The 18,775-nt window shown below is 40.8% G+C and overlaps 1 protein-coding gene across 1 annotated transcript; it reads left to right on the top strand.

Moving 5' to 3' along the window:
- Positions 1-2,794: 2,794 nt before the first annotated feature.
- SLC25A46 (solute carrier family 25 member 46) lies at positions 2,795-17,910 on the top strand. The gene is made up of 8 exons (XM_052777362.1): positions 2,795-3,140; positions 5,037-5,079; positions 7,610-7,667; positions 8,178-8,255; positions 8,955-9,055; positions 12,037-12,093; positions 12,575-12,632; positions 15,785-17,910. Exons 1-8 carry the CDS (start codon positions 2,888-2,890, stop codon positions 16,361-16,363), a joined length of 1,227 nt encoding a protein of 408 aa, XP_052633322.1. The 5' UTR covers positions 2,795-2,887; the 3' UTR covers positions 16,364-17,910.
- The last annotated feature ends 865 nt before the right edge of the window (positions 17,911-18,775 follow it).

The following is an 18,775-nucleotide window of genomic DNA, read 5'->3' as shown; positions in this document are numbered from 1 at the left end:
ATCTTCGGTCTCTGTATAAATCATTCTAGTTTGACTCTAACTTGACTTCCTTTGCACATTTCATCCATGTATTAAGTAATAGAGTGAACTTTGCCATCAAATTCTGTGAGGTCACACTTGTTATAAATTCCTATTATATCATTTTTGCTAATACCCTTGACGGTGATTCTTTAAGCAGTCCAAACCACTCATTTCACGACAAGCAGTACTGTTTAATATCTTCATCAATGACATAGACAGTGGGATCCACCACACCGTCAGCAAGTTTGCAGATAACACCAAGCTGAGTGGTGCGGTTAACACACCTGAGGGACGGGATGCCATCCAGAGGGTACCTGGACAAACTCAGGAAGTGAGCCAATGTGAACCTCATGAGGTTCAACAAGGCCAAGGGTAAGGTCCGGCACCTGGGCTGGGGCAATCCCCAGTATCAATACAGACTGGGGGATGAATGGATTGAGAGCAGCCCTGCAGAGAAGGACTTGGGGTACTGGTGGATGAGAAGCTGGACATGAACTGGCAATGTGCACTTGCAGCCCAGAAAGCCAACTGTATCCTGGGCTGCATCAAAAGAAGGGTGGACAGCAGGTCAGGGGAGGTGATTCTGCACCTCTACTCTGCTCTGGTGAGACCCCACCTGGAGTACTGCCTCCAGCTCTGGGGCCCCCACCTTAAGAAGGATGTGGACCTGTTGGGATGGGTCCAGAGGAGGGCCACGAAAATTATCAGAGGGATGGAACACCTCTGCTATGAAGAAAGGATAAGAGAGTTGGGGTTGTTCAGCCTGGAGACGAGAAGGCTCTGGGAAGACCTTATTGCGGCCTTTCAATACTTAAAGGGGGCTTACAAGAAAGGTGGGGACGAATTTTTAGTAGGGCCTGTTGCGATAGGACAAGGGGTAATGCTTTTAAACTAAAAGAGCGGAGATTTAGACTAGATATAAGGAAGAAATTTTTCACCACAAGGGTGGTGAAACACTGGAACAGTTTGCCCAGAAAGTTAGTAGATGCCCCATTGCTGGAAACATTCAAGGTCAGGTTGGACAGGGCTCTGAGCAACCTGACCCAGCTGAAGGTGTCCCAGCTCATTGCAGGGGGCGTTGGACTAGCTGAACTTTAAAGGTCTCTTCCAACCCAAGCTCTTCTATGATTCCATGATTTCCACAGCTTTACAGGGGACTAAAAGCATATAACAAGTGTCCAGCTATGTTGTATCTTTATTTCCGTGTGTAAGACATTTTTATTATTCATGCTGTCACTTTCCTACTGCAGGCGGTGTTACCAATAAAATACTGCTCTGCTTTTTAACTGGCAGCATTTTCTCTAACATCCATCATTCCTGTAAGATCCAGAGCCACCTCCTTCATGTGTAAGGCTGCATGATCAGATCACCACATATCCTTAAAGACATGCTTATTCCAATATTTATTGACCTTGATATTCTGTTTTAGAAACAGAAGTAACCTAGTTGGTTTTAATACAGATAATTATCTTTACCCCAAAAAAGAGCTACAGTGTTTTGGCCCCTGCCTCCAGAGGCAGTTGGTTCTTCTGCCCATAGGTTTGAGGTTACAACATTAAAACACAATGTTCCCAGCAGACTTTCAGTTAGAAGGAAAATGTCGTGGCCCAATAAAAGTGGAGGTAGAGAGAGGGAGGTTCCGTGTGGGCTCTGTGTTACCGCAAGACAAAAGTGCAGTTGCTCTCTGGGGCTCTGCTCTTCCCGTGTCAAACATGGATGCCGGCTCTTTATCTGGTTACTGGCAAACACTTGAACCTCTACTGGTAAAATAAAACTGCATTTAAGGGCAGAAGAAGAAACCACCCCCAAGCACACTGTGCAGAGCCATACGGGGCTGTGACGGTGGGAAAGCACGAAGTGGTGGATGACTCCTGCGCCTGGGCTATACTTAGACTTGAACAGACTAATGCTGGCTTAACCTTGTGAACAAAAAAAGGAAAGGCTGTGGGTCAGACCGAGACCTAGTTGTGGGAGACCTTGGCGGGCTTCTCAGGGCGGGAGGAGCCGAGGGAGCACCAAGCCCCCAGGGAAGGTGTTCGGCCGGTGTCAGACCCGGCACGCCTCACGTCAGAAACCTCTCCGGCCGGTGAAGGGGGAACACCCGGGATCCCACCGGAGACCCTGCTCGTTTCTCCTCAGCCAGGAGGGTGCACAGCAACCAGCATTTTAGGGGGAAGGAGATTAAAAGAGAGGAGGGGAGGCACAGGGAACGGGAGTGGTGGGCTTACGCCGGGCAGGCACCGCTCTCCGATCCCTCCTGCCCTCTCTCCCCTGTGGGGTTTGCTCGGGCCCGCGAGCATCGTCAGCACAATCAAGAGCCCCAGCTCCCAGTTTTGCCGCGCGGTTCGCACGAAGGGAGCCCGGCGGCCACCGCGCTTGGGTCTCACTGATTCCGGCTGGGGTGAGAGTTCACCAGGGAAAAGGGTCGGGAGCCCTACTGGCAGAGGGCTTCTCTGCACGCCAGGAAGGCACCGGGGCTCTCTTTACCCGCCCCGACAGATGCCAAGCCCGGAGATTGGCGGCGCAGAGCTCGTCCCCCTCCCCGGCCCCGCTCGCCCGGGCCGGCCCGCCGGAGCGGCAGGGGGCGTCCTCGCCCGCCCTCCGCCGCCGGCCCAGGCCCGCGCCCTTCCCCGCTGGACACACCGCCCACCTCCCTCCTCCCCGAGCCGGGCAGAAGGAGGGACGCTATTGGCCCAGCCTGCCGCCGGACCCACCTTCTCGATCACGTGGCCTCGCGCTCGGCTTCAGCAGGGTGCGGTCCCCCGCTTCGCGGCCGGAAGTGGCGAGCGGGGGGGGCTGGTTGCGGGACCCGCTGTCGCCGGTGCTGGCCTCTGCGCGGCCCTCCCCCCCCACCCCGCCTCCCGCCATGCACCCGCGGCGCCCCGATGGCTTTGACGGCCTGGGCTACCGCGGCGGCGGCCGGGAGGAGCCGGGCCCCGGCGCCAGGCCCTTCGGCAGCGCCTCGGAGCTGGGCCACTGGGTGACCAGCCCGCCCGACATCCCCGGCAGCCGCAACCTGCACTGGGGGGAGAAGACGCCGCCGTACGGGGCGGGGACCCCCCTGGGGGGCGCCGGCCTCAACGAGGAGCCCAACCTCGGGGCGGGCGGCCCCGGCGCCGGTAAGGGAGGGCCCGGCCCTGCCCGGCTGGGCTAGCCGGCTTCTCGCCGTTCCGCCTGTCCCTCGCCTGACTGCGGCGGCGGCGGCCCGTCAGCTGGCGACCCGCCGAGGTGGGCAAGGGCGAGCAGGCGGCGGCCGTGGGGCTGTGCCGCGGCCTGGCCGCGCCCGTTCGAGCGCCGCCCGGGTTTGCTGGCGCTGACCTTCGCCGCGGCGGGCCCGGAGACGCGTTGGGGCGGCGGGCCGGCGATGCTGAAGCGCCAGGAAAAAAGTCTCTTAGAAGAAGGAGACCTGCTCCATCGCCTGTTGCACTCCAGCACCCGCTTCTCTGTGTAGCACCGCGTAGTTACAGGCAAATACGGCTGAGAGTGCCAGAAGGCACCCTGCAGCTTCTAGTTAAGCAGCGTGTGGTCAGCTCCCCATTGCCCATGTAAACGATATCCTGCAGAAATACTCCGTCTTCCGTAAGGGCAGGAAGAACCTTTGGGTCTTGAGTATATTTTGTTACTTGGTGTTGATGTTTCAGACTTTGTGTCTTCTGGCAGCTTTATTGTTCTGTTGAAAAAGTACAAGGGGTGTGGCATGAGCTGCTGAAATAAACCCTACCTCCATGCATGATAGTGAAGGAACCATGGGACTGGTAGAATCTGAGGAAGAAACTGTGTTCATGTCTTCTCCAGTAATTGTTGGGAAGCTGAGCAGAAACCCTTGGAAGTACAGTATCATTTTATGTCTTTGTGAGATTGAGGTGAATTAAGAGAAACTTGCTAAATCTAGGCTACAGAACATTGTCTCCTTTAATTAAAAGGATGTTCTGGAGTAGTTTATATACACTTGAGTATCAAAGTTTTATGAAAGACTAATTTATTTAAAATTGAATTGTATTAATGGGTGAGTCTTCATGGTTTTTAACCTGTAGTGCAGTGTTTCTGTTCAGGTCGTAATAAGTACAACTCTTACCTGGGCTTTCATCCATGCAAGCACTACTTAAAGCACTACCTAAATATTCTTAGATACTTGGACTCTACGTTTTTTGGTTTGGTTTGTTTGGGGTTTTTTTGTCCTATGTACTCATGGAGGGTATGTTGATTCTGCATTTTGGAGGACTCATAAGGAGTTGCTGTATCACTGAGTCAAGCTTCTGCAAGTGGAGAGAGTCTCATAATTCCTTTTAGGAGGGCTGCCACGTCTGTGTGGAGCTCCACTGAAGTTACTACCTTGTATAATCTACCCTGTAGATTATAGGACTGAGCATTAATTTTCAGTTGCCTTTACAGTTCTGATTCTCTTCTTAAAATCTCTTCTGATCATTCCCAATGCGTAAATGTCTGTCTGGTAGCAGACAACAGAGAATTGAACCCATTACTCTTGTTGCAGTGTTAACAGTTCTCTAGTAACTAGATTTTTGCAAAGGAGTGGAGATAAACAACTGACGTGAAAATCTACATCATGTTGGTGTTTGTTACGTCATCAATGGCATTTTGTGTTACTTTTCCCAAAGTTCCTCTTTTTACTGTTTTTTATTTTAAACTTAATTTCACCTCAGATGCCTAAATTTGTGTTTCAGAATTATTGTAAACTGTCATGCATGCTAACTTTTTCAGTAGTTGGTCTGCGTTCACTTTGTCTCTCTCTTCCCCCCCCCCGTAGCTGTTTTAAGACAAGAATAATTTTATTTATAAAAGTATGTACAAACTCAAATGCAGTCCAAAGTGCAAATATTCCCGGGGGAATAATTTTTTATATCCTCTCTTGCTGAGTTGCCACAAATGTTGTGGTTTAGTGCTTGTAATTTTCTGAAGCAAGTAAAGTGTAAAATTAGTTTTTCAGATAGTCTGCATGGCATTTTCTCCCACTTTGTGATTATCACTGCTGTATAATCTGTTTTTATTTTTTTCAGAGCAGTTGAACAGATTTGCAGGCTTTGGTATTGGCCTTGCAAGGTAAGAGTTGTGTAATAATTTTCAGTGATAATGAAGTAGTAAAGCTGTAGTTGTCTTATGATCCCTATGTTGTATTTTTATGCCGGTAGACTTATGCAGTTGAAATGCCTTTAGAAACGTGCTACCTGAAATCCATGTAGATTTCTGTTCTCTTTAACAGAAGTGTTCTCAAAATTACTTAAGCAGCAGTGAATATAAGAAACAGCTTTTCATACGGTGTGCCCAGGATATGTGTACCCTATCAGAGCAATCTAAAAATAACACCAGAAAACTGTTTTCACATCTGCCACTTTTATTAATATTTTTAGGTAGTGTGGCTGTTTCCTAAGAAGGTGAAAATGTCTTCAAGTATATTATCAAAGTATCCTGGAATAGTAATGTTAATCTAGCCAAGTGATCCGATAATCATTTTATTCTTTATTATGGTGACACTGATTATTGATAGTATTTTTGAGAAAGTGGTGGATTTTAACATGCTTAACAACATTTTCGAGCTTAAATTGTCAAGTGTAAGGATGATGATAAGCTTGGGATTTTTTGCAGGATGCCTGCTTAATCACACTCACCTTATTAGGTTTTTCTTGGTCAATGTACTGATACAACTTGTGAAAGGGTGGGAAGTGGGTTGGGTTTTTGTCTTGAAAAAGTTAGGACTAAAAAAAGTTTTAGTCCTTGTTGACCTGAATGTGAGACTTCTAAGAAGAGTGCTTCTCTCTTCAGAACATGAGAGTACTTGTGTCACTTACCCGGTTAGACCAATATGGGAAGCTACGTCAGTTGAGGTTCTTATAGTGTCCTTCTGCTTAAAGAGGAGGACTTCTTACTTGACCACCAGCCAGTCCTGCTCCTTACCCCATTGTTATCACCCTTGATGCCCATCAGAACCTCTTTTAACCTGTTCAACTCACTAAAACAGAAGATAAAGTTAAGGAAAGAGCTGGATTCTTTTTTGCTGTTTCAGTTAGGTTGACTAGCTGTGAAAGCCAGCAGACACCAGCTAACTGGGCCAGTGAGGGAAGGGATAAAGAAGGACTATGAATGACTTTTTTTGGCAAGTAGTGAGTTGCTTAAATCAAATCATTCCATCTCATTAAACTGCCTCTCCTTCTTCTCCCACTGCATCCCTTGCAGTGGCTGAGCTTGCTCATTCAGACCCCTTGATGAACCTGTTAAAATAGAGTTGATCGGGGGGAGGGGGAAGAACTAGCCCCCCCAAACATGTAAAGAGTTGTTTGGTTTCTTTCCAACCTTAGCAAGCTCAGTGAGCTCAGGAGAGTACCAGCAAAGAAGTAGAGCCGTAGGGCAGGAACATGTTGATCTCCTTCAGGAGCAGAGCGATGTTAGGGTGGCTCAGTTGTCCTTTTGAACTATATGCTTTGATTTAATCAAGCATGACAAAGGTTTCCACATCCTGAGCACCATGGCCACTAGGACTAAAATGAGCTTGTGGTTTTGAGAAAGAGAGCGGATCAACATTGTATCATTGCTGAGAGCAATTCTCCCTGCTTCTGCTTTTGCATTTGTATCAGATCACTTGTCAGACACACATGGTTCAAGTCAGAAATCTTGTAGAAAACACCCAAAGGAAAAGGTTAGTTTTTGTGAGGCTAGTTGAATTGGCTACCAGGAGGGCTTAATAGATAACAGTCGGAGTACAGGGAAAGTTTCACCTTTTTCGGTAGTAGCAAACTACTAAATAGCTTAATAGTTGTGAAACTGCAGGCTCAGTACTTTTCTGTGCAATTAGTACTTGTTTATCCAGAGTAAAATCCCCATAAGAGACCTAGCCCAGGTGATGCTGTAGGTCAGTGGTCAGAGCTGTTACTTGGGGTGCTTAGGTAAAGCCTGGAGGTTTTGCTTTTCTAATCCATATCCCAGGTGTGAACCACATACAGGTAAGTACTCTGATCACTCAGGCACTTTGAGATGAAATGAAAAGTTTCTCTGTGTGGCTGTGACCAGGAATACTACTTTAGAACTGAGAGAACTTTCTTATGGAGGTTTGATTGAAATACCATTTCTGGGGGTGGAGGGAGAGTTGGTTTTGGGCATTAATGTTTTCTGATTAAAAAATGTCAGCTGTTAGTACCAATCCTCTGGCCTTCCTCCTAAGGAGAGTCTTGATTAATAATGTGGTACGTGGAATTAACATAAAACTGGAAACTAATCCTTTCATAATTCTGGCTCTGGCCTGTTCTGCTCCCTCATATTTTGCAGAGGGAAAGTTTTAAGAAATTTGGTATGTTGTTTTGCCTATAAAAATACATACATACTATATAGAGATAGATAGATAGATAGATGGGTGCTTTTTTGTAGTGAGTGTATGTGTCAGGTATTTTGATATTTGTTCCTTTATAGTATTGGCAGGCTATTAGGTAGCCATCTAAAATGCCTCATTAATTCACTAGATAATGTATATTTTTTCCAAATACCGATCTAATGTTGTTAGAGAAAAATAACAAGCTTTTTCTAATAAATTTGTGATGGCTTCCCATGCTTTAAATACACCTTTTTTTTTTTTTTTTTAAAGCCTATTTACAGAAAATGTGCTGGCACATCCTTGCATTGTTCTCCGTCGTCAGTGTCAGGTATGTCTTTTATATTCCCTCTTCCAGTCAGAGCTCCTGTGTACTGTGATACTTTGTGTTTTCACACTCTGTAGAGTATAAGGAAGCTTTACAATTCTTAGGGAGATACTGCTACATTAACATGTTTTTATTTGTAGCATACCTGTTTTCCATTCTGAAATTTAACTTATCTTGAACATTCTTATTTATCATTTTTGGGCAGTGGAAAGTGAATTACAGCAAGTAAGTGTTTAGAGTCTGTGGAGCAACTTCCAGATTGCCATTTACAAGCAGGATGCTTTGTTTCCGATGTTTTCTGGTTTATGCTTGTTTTGTTGTTTACATTTTTGGCATTCAAATACATAAAAGTTCTGCCTGTTTCCCTAAATTTCAGAGAGAATTAATTCACGTTTTGGTCACTTTAGTTGACCTTTACAGAGAAAAAGTCCTTATTTTGGAAGTGCTTTTTCCTTTAGAGTTGTAGCATCTGTAAGTGATTACAAAAACTGCCATTATTTGTATTTTTAACAGGTTAACTATCATGCTCGGAATTATCATCTCACTCCGTTTACTATTGTCAATATTATGTACAGCATCAATAAGACACAGGTCAGTATTTGGTGTCAGGCTGTATCTGAGCAGTGAAGGTTACTATAGCACATATGTACATTGCTATCTTTAACTCTTTATGTAACTGGTGGTTAAAAACATGGCCATTGTAAGAGTTTGTTATTTTTATGGTTGCAGAAATGCGTCAAGGAGATCACTGTGATTTTTTTTTTTTTTAAGTAGTATAGTATTTAATGGGAAAGATTTGTGGATGTTAGAAAACAAAAGATCCCTGAAACTAATTCTTTTCATTAGCATTCTAAAAAAATAATTAGTGTTTATGTGGATGAAGCGATTATCCAAGTGACTACTTCCAAAGATAGTATTGCACAAATTTCCAGTTCTGCATGAGAATGGCAATCCTGAAACTCAGATCAGAAGACAGTAAGAAAAGACTTTTTGAATTTTACAGATGTGGTTTAACATCTCGAGCTCATTTTGTCAATAGAAAATGGTGTTAAGTTTATAGTACAGAGTATTAACAGTGAGAGATATGGCTCGAAAATTGTTGACAACTTTGAAATTATTGAAGAGCAGAAGTTTCTTCAGAGTTGAAAAGTTAGTTGTCCCCTGAATTTGGTAATAGTGAAGCTGAACGGTAGAGTCGTATCCCTGTGCAGTCTGAATTTGCTGAAATGTCATAAAAATTAGTAAGATGAAAAGATTTTTGAGTTTTATGTTGCATATTTCAAAACACAGGGTCCAAGAGCTCTCTGGAAGGGAATGGGCAGCACTTTCATTGTTCAAGGCATAACCCTCGGAACAGAAGGCATAATCAGTGAATTTACACCTTTGCCAAGGTATTGCGTGGGTTTTTTATTGCTTGTAACAAATTAATCATCAGTTGTTGACTTATATTGAAAGTGTTAGAAATGTAAGGCTGCTTGAAAAATTTTACTTGATTAGAACAGTCAGACATTAAATAGGTATTTTCAGCACAGTGTAGTTGTCTTTGCCAAGACAACCTTGTAATTAATAAATAGTGAGGACTCTTTCTGGGAGCTTCGTATGTTTGGTATGTCTGCCTACTGGTCTGAGTATAGGAGTAACATAGGAAATAGGTCTTCAGTATAATTCCACTCTAATAAAAGAACTCATAAGTTTCTTTTTGTATTTTGGTTCGTATTGTGTGGTACTAGCAAATACCATGTGTAAAGTAAAAAGTCCTAGTTTCATTAATCTAAATACAGAAAACTTACATGGCTAATTTGAAGAGATACCACTCTATTTCACTGTGTCCATATTCGGCTATAGTAGTTCAGTAGTTTTTTTTTTATTTTGACTTGTGACTCTGCCTGCTTTTTATGCTGAACTGTAACTCCAGGATTATGGTAAAACATTGTGATGTCTTTCTGCTTTGAGATACAAGTCTGATAAAGAATTTTTGGCTGAAGACTTTTTATCCATGTTTTGTTTTATAATGGTCCAGAGCTGACAGTAAGGGCTGACAAGTATAATAATACATATTGTTGGTTTTGTTACAGGTATTTTAAGAGTAAGCAGGTTGTTTGAGAGAGTTTATTATATAAAGTAACTAAAACTCCTAGTGAAATGCAAGGAGACTGTGAGATAATCAAAAGTTAAGAGAAGATACTTAACAGTTGCAGGGCACACACTGAAACCAGGAAAATGATAAGGACCTGTCTTGGAAAATATATTAGGGAGACAGGCAGGTAGTTGGGTTTAAGGCTGGTGAAGTTTGAATGGACCAGCGGGCTTGAGAATCATGTTAGCTTTCAGAAGAGACAAGTGCCTATTTTTAATGTGTGTACAGAGACCAAGTACTTAAGTGACATGGAAACTGGCTTGGTTTTAAAGATAAGAAATGTAGGCAGGCTGAATCAAACTATTATTATGATGCATGTATGCATGCATAGTAATAAAAGTAATTCTTCGCAGGTTCTGGCATTCATCAAAAGCATTAGCAAAAGCATTTCCTACTTCACTTGTGTGGAGTGTGTGTTGAAGATTTTTGGTCAGCTCTGTCTCACATGTAACTGAAATTCCCAGGCATACACGTTCCTCCAAGTGTGACTCATTGTTCTTGTTTTTCAGTATTGCTGTAGGGGATGCTTAAGTTCATGAGATGTGATATAGTGTTTGTATTGTCATAGTTCTGATTTCTGTCCAATGTGAGCGAGGTTTTTCTTCTTGTGGGCCAGTTGTTCAGTAGTTTGAAAAGTAAGCTGGTGCTGCTGCCAAAAGAAGCAATCCTTTCTGCTAGTACCTGCTCACTCCTTCCTCAGTGCTACTCCCATCCTTGTGCCAACACAGTATGTGAACAGTCATGAAGAACTGGATTGGGGAAGTGATCTGGCTAAAATGGCTGTCTTGAACATGCATGACCCCGTGCAGTTTTCTACTGGATGCTCTCCCTTTTTAATGGTTGCATGCATGTTTGGGCTGTCACAGGGAGGTGAAGGTTATTGCTTATAGCAGCAGTGCCAGCAAATCTGATTTAAAAGGTTATTTCACTACATTATCAAGCTCCAAAGGACACAAGGAAGTGAGATGTCCATTCCAATTCTATATCATAATATTATAAAAGAATCCCCCTGTTTTAGTAGAGCAGCCCAGAAATGGGTGTTGACATTTTTGCAGCAAGTTGAATGTGGTTCTGTACTAGACAAACTTACTCTGTTAATTGTTCTTCCACTGCAGGAATAGTTACAGCTGGTGGATTGACAAGTTAGGCTTTCACACACTAGTTTAGCTGGTTTCATTTTCCACATCTTTTAAGTGTTATGGCTTAGTGGATGTGATCTAAGTGTCTCAAACACATAATGGTAAGTGATCTTCCCTTCTTCTTTAGTGACTGACCTGTGTAGTTAGAAAAGTGATAGCTACTAGGAACACACAATTCTTCAGAAAGAGTAAAGAGTATCTTTTCTTGGATTTGAGTTGTAACTACAGGCAGTGAGTGAGTAGATTCCTGGACAAGAATTGAAACTGAACACTTTATAGCTTGTTATTAAAAATGCATAGTCTAGTATGTCCAACATTTCAGACAAATATCTTTACCTCATAGCTAGAGTATTTGAATGTTACCTTGAGCTAGGTGGGATTACATTTTCTGCGAAGTGGAGTATAGTTAACGTTTACTCTTCATATTTTGAAGTATGTAACTAGAAAATACTTTAATGGGATTTTTTTAAAGTCGCCTTTGTGTTGAACACGTGGGTTTTCTCTTGTTTTACCAGGATACGCTAAAGACTGGTCCTATGCCAAAAGACTTGAGTTAAGTCTGTACAGAATTACTATGCAGCTTCTAGTCTGACCTACTACTGTACTTGATTTGGTCCGTGTTGAACTGTGCCAGAATGTGATTTAGGTTTTCAGGAAAGAAACAACTGGGTAAACATAACCTCAAAGAACAGAAAAAGCATAACCAAACCAAAACATAATAAGAAATATATGTTGATAACGGAAAACTACTGAGATTTTGCAATAATCCAATATTCCCTGAAAATGTCTTTAAGAGTTGGTACATAAGGATACAAAATAAATGCAAAACAATAAAGCCAGTAGCTGTGAGAGCTACAGACACCTTACTAATAATTGAAAGCTTTTTTAACAGAATATCTAACAGACCCAAATAACTTCTAAAAGTTAAGCATCATTTATTAAATGTGTAGCCGATGTGTCTTTCCCATATGCGAAACCCTGCAATGTAAACTGATAGTTGAACACCAATATGAAAACTGGATGTTGATGCCCATGGAAAAAATGCTTGAGAATAACATGTTCTTGTCCCTATTAAGGTAAATACTTGTCTTTTTAGGGAGCTTTCACATAAATGGAACCTCAAGCAGATCGGTGGACACCTTCTACTCAAAGGGTAAGTGTAGCATGTGTTATTACCTTATGTCTTTTTATCTAAACATTAACAAAACTACTAAATGTACATTAGTTTAATCTGCAGCTATGGTTACTTGACAGGGTGCTAATAGTAATTTTCAAATTTTTATTTTTTTGAACAATCTTGATTGCATACACCACTTCCACAGATTATTTTTTTCTCAGTAGATCCCCGTGTCTGTGTGGAACCTGACTGACTTGAAGGATTAGATTCTTTTAGTAATTAAATTGTGGTATCTGAGAGACCTGAATCAGACTGGTCACATGGAAATAGAATTTAACAGAACTTCAGACTGAAGTTTATCTCAACTTGTTGATGCACATTTTAATAATTGAGTTATGGTTTGTTAATTTTCTCTCAGGCATGTCTTGGTAGATATCTTTATCAACTTTCAGGTGCGTATTTGGCTAAAATTATAGTATTGTCCTGACCTTAATTCTTATTTTGTTAATTTCTACAGTTTAACACATGTGATAGCAATGCCTTTTTATTCTGCGAGCCTGGTTGAAACTGTACAGGTAACTTACGTATACTTAAAACATTTTAAAAGATACTGTTATTCTCTTTATGGATTAGATTATGTGGAGAAGTGAGTCTTTGGCTTTGGATTCAGGTTTATGTTGCAGTAGTTACATTTGTTTTGCATGAGGCTGTATGACTGAGATAAAAACTATTTACTGTGGTGGATACATTAGTTGTACTATCTTAAGTCTAAATCTAGAATTAGAAAGGACATTTAATATAGTTGGAGTATATTGTCTGCGAAATAAGGACAAGTTACATCTATATGTTCTAGCAGAAAAACCATAAAAAAGTTTTTCTCATGTAAAGGTTTTAAAAAGGTTGCTAGGCAAGCTGTTGCAGCGACCCCTTCCCCTATAAAAACTATAAAGCTTTTCCAGTAATTCAGCTTTGTTTTGCTAAAATACTGAACTCTATTTCAGGACTGCTTTCATTCAGTCAACTTTTTGCTTTTAAGTTTTCATCTAGTTCTTCCTAGCCATGAAAATAAATATCTGGACCTGTCACTTAAGATACAGCTTAACTTGTTCTATAACTGTACAGAGTAACCCATAGCACTGTATTGCAGATTGTCTTTCAGTTAGTTGTTGCATCTCTTTCTGGAGAAAGAGACAGGGTTTAGCTAAGCAGAAGTGGTCCAGGGTAATTCTTCCAGCTATCTCTATATAATGAGTTGCTCTTAATTAACATGATAGTATCTTTGTGCAGCTAATGGAACTTTTACTGTAACATGAGCTCTTGTGTGGAGGGTGGTGCAGGATAGTCACTCTAATGTGATTCAGTCATCAAAATAATAATTTTCATTCATAGTATAGGCAAGTTGTAAGTACAGTCAAGACTGATTTAGATCCAGCTGTTCAAATCTACAGTTAATTGCTGGTGTATTTCTACAAAATGGTGCTTTTTCTGTGGAGAAAAGGCAAACAAGGCTGACTTCTACAGTTTCTTAGTTTCAGCATGTACTTTAGAGGCAGGTGCTCTTAAGGGACAGGATTCTGCTCTGTGCAGAGTTCCAAACTTAAAGGAGCCGGAAGGTACTAGGAAGGCTGTTCTGTCTGAACTGGCCACATTGTGGACTAACGGGACAGGTGAGATTAAATGTCTGTGCATGTGGGCATGTAGATAGACTCCCAACAACAAACTCGCATTCTCTAAAGTTACTCTGTATTTAAGAAACCCTCTTCTACTCTCCTTCTGAATTACTTTGAAAGTAATGTTCCATAAATCCTGCCTGAGTGGACCTCTGAGTTTGTGGAAGCCTTGGGAAGATTTAACTGGTCTCATATTAAGAAGCTGACTTAGGAAACTCTTATATCCTGGGGAATGGCTCTACCCTGAGCATGCCATAATCCTGGAACTAGAAACAGTGGTAGAACAGTGTTCATGTTTCTTGAGTTTGTAGCAGGCCACAGAATGGAATGTTTTATTCAGGTATCTTACTGCTTGTATTTTTGTTTGAAAGGATGAAAGATCTGTGTTGTTGGACATGGGAACATTTACCAATAAACGATAAAAGAGAACATGATCTAGACACTGTCTTCTGTTGGCAAAATAAGTAATAAAGTTTCTTTGCTAGAAAGCAGCTTAATAGGAAAACAATCAAAAAGCCAAAACAGCATCTCCCATAGCCTTCTAGACAGGTGATCATCTCTGTAAAGTATTGCTTATGAAAATAACTCCACTGAGATCTGAGAGTTTTAGGCATAGTAGGTTCAGCTGTGTGCAAGTATTTTACTGAATAGGTGTACATATGCTGTATGAAATGTATTTTCCAGTTCCTGGAAACATCATCATGAACTTTCTTATTAGAAACACAAAGGAGGTAATGATAGCATTTGTGAAGATTTTATTTATGCTGTATTAATCAGTGCAGGGAGGCAACTTGGCTTATCAGGTTTATGTTATATTCCTGTGCTGCAAGAGGACAATGACCAATAACAAACAATAGAAGTTAAAGATTGTGGGATTTGTTACTAGCAGTTTTATATTAACTGTGATTGTCTTAATTCTGATAAACCATACTGTTCAACAGTATTAGTTTGACACGCTTCTCCAAGTAAATATATTTCATCAAAATAACTGTAAATGGTAGAATCTTACAGCTGTGACGTTCCTGTTTTTGTCTCTAACATTTTAAACCATGTGGTGGCGTGTTTGACAAAAGCAAGCACAGCTTTGAAGTGCAGTGACTAGGAGAAGAGGATGCAGTAGGGGTTATGATGCTTAACTTGTACTTAAAGTCTGGAACAACGTTACATTCTCAAGTATTTGAACTAGTTTCTCTTCTGCGCAGACTGACCATGAAGGCTTTGCAGGCTTTTAGTCCTTCCCCAGAGTACTGAGGAATGTTCTGGTGGTTTATCCTGGCATGAGGTCAGGACACAGCCAGCATGGACTTAGAGACTTGGGCATTGAGAACTCCCAAATCCTGAATTTTGGATGTAACAGAGATGATAAAACACTGAGTTTGTATAAGCTTTAGAAGGGGAATCAATGTCTTTAGCTTAATCCTACAGTCATAGGTGGAGTATAACGGAGTAAGTAATTACTAAGTGAATTCTTTATTTTCACTACATGAACAAAATAATTATGTCTTTTCTGAGACACAGCATGGGTAAAGAGTACTGTTTTACATGCAAGTAATGGAATGGAAATGTGCAGAGCTGAACCTATTAAATTCAAATTAAAAATGATCTTTCAACTCAACTTTAGTTATGGAAGTCTTTATTATGCACATTCAAGTTCAAAGACTAGAGTTATAGTCCTTAAAGGAAAGGACTTTTAAATTAGATAAATACTTCCTGGCATTTTGCTCTGGAAATAGGCATTTTCAGTACATGACTGTTTGGCAGACTCATACTACTCAGCAGTAGGCTGAAAGTTTAATTTCTTTGGTAGTAACACAAATAACTGGAATGTACATTAAATAAAGACTCTTTAAGATGTGTTAATTTTTTAAAAGAAATTTACTTGCATGATATCAAGAGTGTTAGAGCAAAGAATTCATATCAATATAGCTGTGTAGATACAATGGCATGTAAATGTTTAACTCTCTTGTAAAGTTCAGCAGTGATAAAGTGTCAAAGTGGATGTCAGCGTGGTTATGAAATGGGCAGCACAAGTTGTAACTATTCCTTTGTGCTTGTAGAGCGAAATAATTCGAGATAATCCTGGCATCCTGGACTGCGTGAAAGAAGGACTCGGCAGAGTTGTAGGCATGGGCGTACCCCATAGCAAGCGTCTCCTTCCTCTGATGGTCTTGACTTTTCCAACTGCTCTACATGGTGTTCTTCACTATGTCATCAGTTCCATTGTCCAGAAGCTTGTTTTGTTTGTTCTGAAAAGGGATAATTCCCACAACCTTCCAACTGAGAGCTCCGCTTCTGTGCAGAGCATGCTCGATGCATATTTTCCAGAACTTATTGCTAGCTTTGCTGCTAGCCTTTGTGCTGATGTCATGCTTTACCCACTGGAGACAGTTTTACACCGCCTTCATATTCAAGGGACACGCACAATAATTGATAATACAGACCTTGGCTATGAAGTGCTTCCGATCAATACTCAGTATGAGGGGATGAGAGACTGCATAAATACTATAAAACGGGAAGAAGGAATGCCGGGTTTTTATAAAGGATTTGGAGCTGTTATAGTACAGTATACCTTGCATGTGGCAGTTTTACAGCTTACCAAAATTATTTACTCAACACTGCTTCAAAATGTTTCTTAATCTGTTCAGGTGTGGATTTAGCACCATGGACATGATTGACTTACCTAATTATTGTTTAAAATGGCTTAGAAAGTGACTTTTGAAGAATCCACTCTGTGGATTCTCCTTACACTGTACAAGAACTTGTTTTAAAAATGGGGATATAGATTCCTAAGTGTAATTAAAAAAAGTACTGTTTAAATTTAAAATTATAGACACAAATTGAATATATAATGTGCAGTCATACAGAAGGGAATCGGATTTTAAATGTGGTTGGAGTGAGGATTTACTTTCTTCCTGCCAGTTAACTGACTTAAGGAATGGATATGAATTCTTAATATCTGTTTTGTAAACATCACATATGTTATTTGGTTTGGACTGTTAGCCAGTTCAAAGGAATTTGTTTTCATAAGTTGTAAGAACTTGCAAGTGGGAGACTGATGAGTTTACTGGTCTTTTAAAGATGTTTTCAACTTCACTGTTAATGGAGCTGTGAGCAAAATAGAAACTGTAAAAGTAACTTAAGTAGACATAAATTTACAGGTATACGTCATAATTTACAGGTACATAGAAGACTTCTTTGCTGCAGTGTGGCAGAAGACAGCAAAGGAATCTTGCTTTGTAAAAAATAACAAAAACTTGGGTTTGGGCAAAGTTGCACAGAATGCAAACTGGGCCGTCTTGCAGTTTGTTTGCAAGGCTTACAGTAACTAAAGTGTGTGAATAAAGCAAATTAGAAACTGATGTGTGCATGTGTAAGTGCCATTTTTAGTCAACTTTCTACTCAACTTCAGGTTTTAATTTTACTCTGGTACTTCGTATAAGAGTAGAATAATCTTATGAATGTCTGTAGTGTCAGTGTTCAGAGTGTATAGAAAGCATAAAAAAATTTATTGGCTATTTCTAGAGTTTCTCTTTCGTTAGATCAGAGAGATGTACACAACTGTCTACTTACTGTTTAGCACTGATGTCCTTCATTTAAAGTCTGCTGGATTAGATATTTTGTGGAGCAGAATTAAGTCTGTTTATGTGCAAGCAAACTACTGAAATGTACCATTTTTGCCTTCTTCCCCTAGTAAATCAAGACTTTCAGCCTGAAAATGAGTGCTGATCATTCTAAATAACTTAGTCCTTCGTGGTTTCATCAGTAAATATCATGAAAGTTGGGGAGGGGGTGATTTTCACAAATAAAACAAGCATGTGCAGAGTCACTTTTACTTTGTATGAGAGGCTGCTGCCTTTTTCACGCTTTCATGTGGCAAGTCTATCTTTGTGAATACTGTAAATTGATGTGCATTTTGATCATTAATCATTGTATAGTAGTTATCACTTATGGAAAGTAGTCATGGCAAAATGATGCAAAGGTGTTGCTGTTCATAAGTTCTGACTAAATAATTTGCCGGTCTATTTTGCTATTACTAATCTAACTTTCGTGTATTATAAATGCATAAGTGTTGAAATGGAAAAGTATGGTGAACTTGGGAGCTGGTTTTATTTTGAAATACTGTTAATTGAAAATTTAGTGTATAGAATGGAAGCAATGAAATAAAATGAGAATCCACTGTAAATATTTTTGAAGTAATTTACTGAGGAGGCATGTAAAGGATTCCTGATTTGTGTGTTATATTGTACTGTATAGACTTCAGAGGGGCTTTTTTGAGTTCTTCAATTTTTCTAAGTGCAAGAACATGTTGAATTAAACTACGTGCAAGAACTTGGGTAAAATATCCAATTCCTGGGTTATATTTTTAAAGTTTCTATGAGTATGAAGAGAGCCATATCAGAGAATCATCCAAATTGGAAAGGATCTTGGCAGGTCGCCTAGTCCAAATTCCTGCTCTAAGCAAGGACAACATTGACTTCAGACCAGATTGTGCAGGCCCTTGTCCAGTCAAGTTTTTAATTCCAGCTTTTGATATCTAAAACCAGCCTTTTCAAAGGTGTTGAATTCAACTGAAGCCAACTATTCCATCGAAGTATAGTTGCCCTGAAGCAGTAACTAAGTGCATGTTGGAGACAAACACTTGCAGATGTGTCGGTGATATTGGGCAGTAATGTTTTTCTAGGAATAAAATTTTAGGGAAGGTGTTTTGTCATAAGAAAAGGAGGATGTGCCTTTATATTCTGCAAGGGGGAAGACAGTGGATTCTCAGAACAGCACTAGATACCGTGCTAGAATATTAACTTGTGTCAAACACTCTTGCTTTTGTTGCTGAGAGTTTTACAGTTCTGTTCTGTGCCAGAGTCTCAGATCTGTAACTTTAAGCAAGGTGAGAAAGAATGCTGTCAGTTTAACAGCAAGTGTTCTGCAGTGGAAAAGCTATCTGCTTTGGGCCATTCTTTTTTGGTCCTCTTCCCATCAGTGAGAATGAACATCTTTTGAGTCTTCACGTATACTTGCTTTACCTTCCAAAAGAAGTAATACTTTGCTTT

The sequence above is a fragment of the Harpia harpyja genome, chromosome Z, assembly GCF_026419915.1.
Source record: "Harpia harpyja isolate bHarHar1 chromosome Z, bHarHar1 primary haplotype, whole genome shotgun sequence".
Taxonomy (NCBI): domain Eukaryota; kingdom Metazoa; phylum Chordata; class Aves; order Accipitriformes; family Accipitridae; genus Harpia; species Harpia harpyja.
The sequence above is the reverse complement of the archived record's forward strand: the minus strand, read 5'-3'. Positions and strand labels throughout refer to the sequence as shown.

Excerpts from the sequence above, each read along its gene's own strand:
- SLC25A46 (XM_052777362.1), top strand. The coding sequence starts at position 2,888 with ATGCACCCGCGGCGCCCCGATGGCTTTGACGGCCTGGGCTACCGCGGC. Across the intron at positions 5,080-7,609 it reads TTTGGTATTGGCCTTGCAAG|CCTATTTACAGAAAATGTGC; the intron begins GTAAGAGTTGTG and ends TTTTTTTTAAAG. Across the intron at positions 12,633-15,784 it reads GCCTGGTTGAAACTGTACAG|AGCGAAATAATTCGAGATAA; the intron begins GTAACTTACGTA and ends TTGTGCTTGTAG.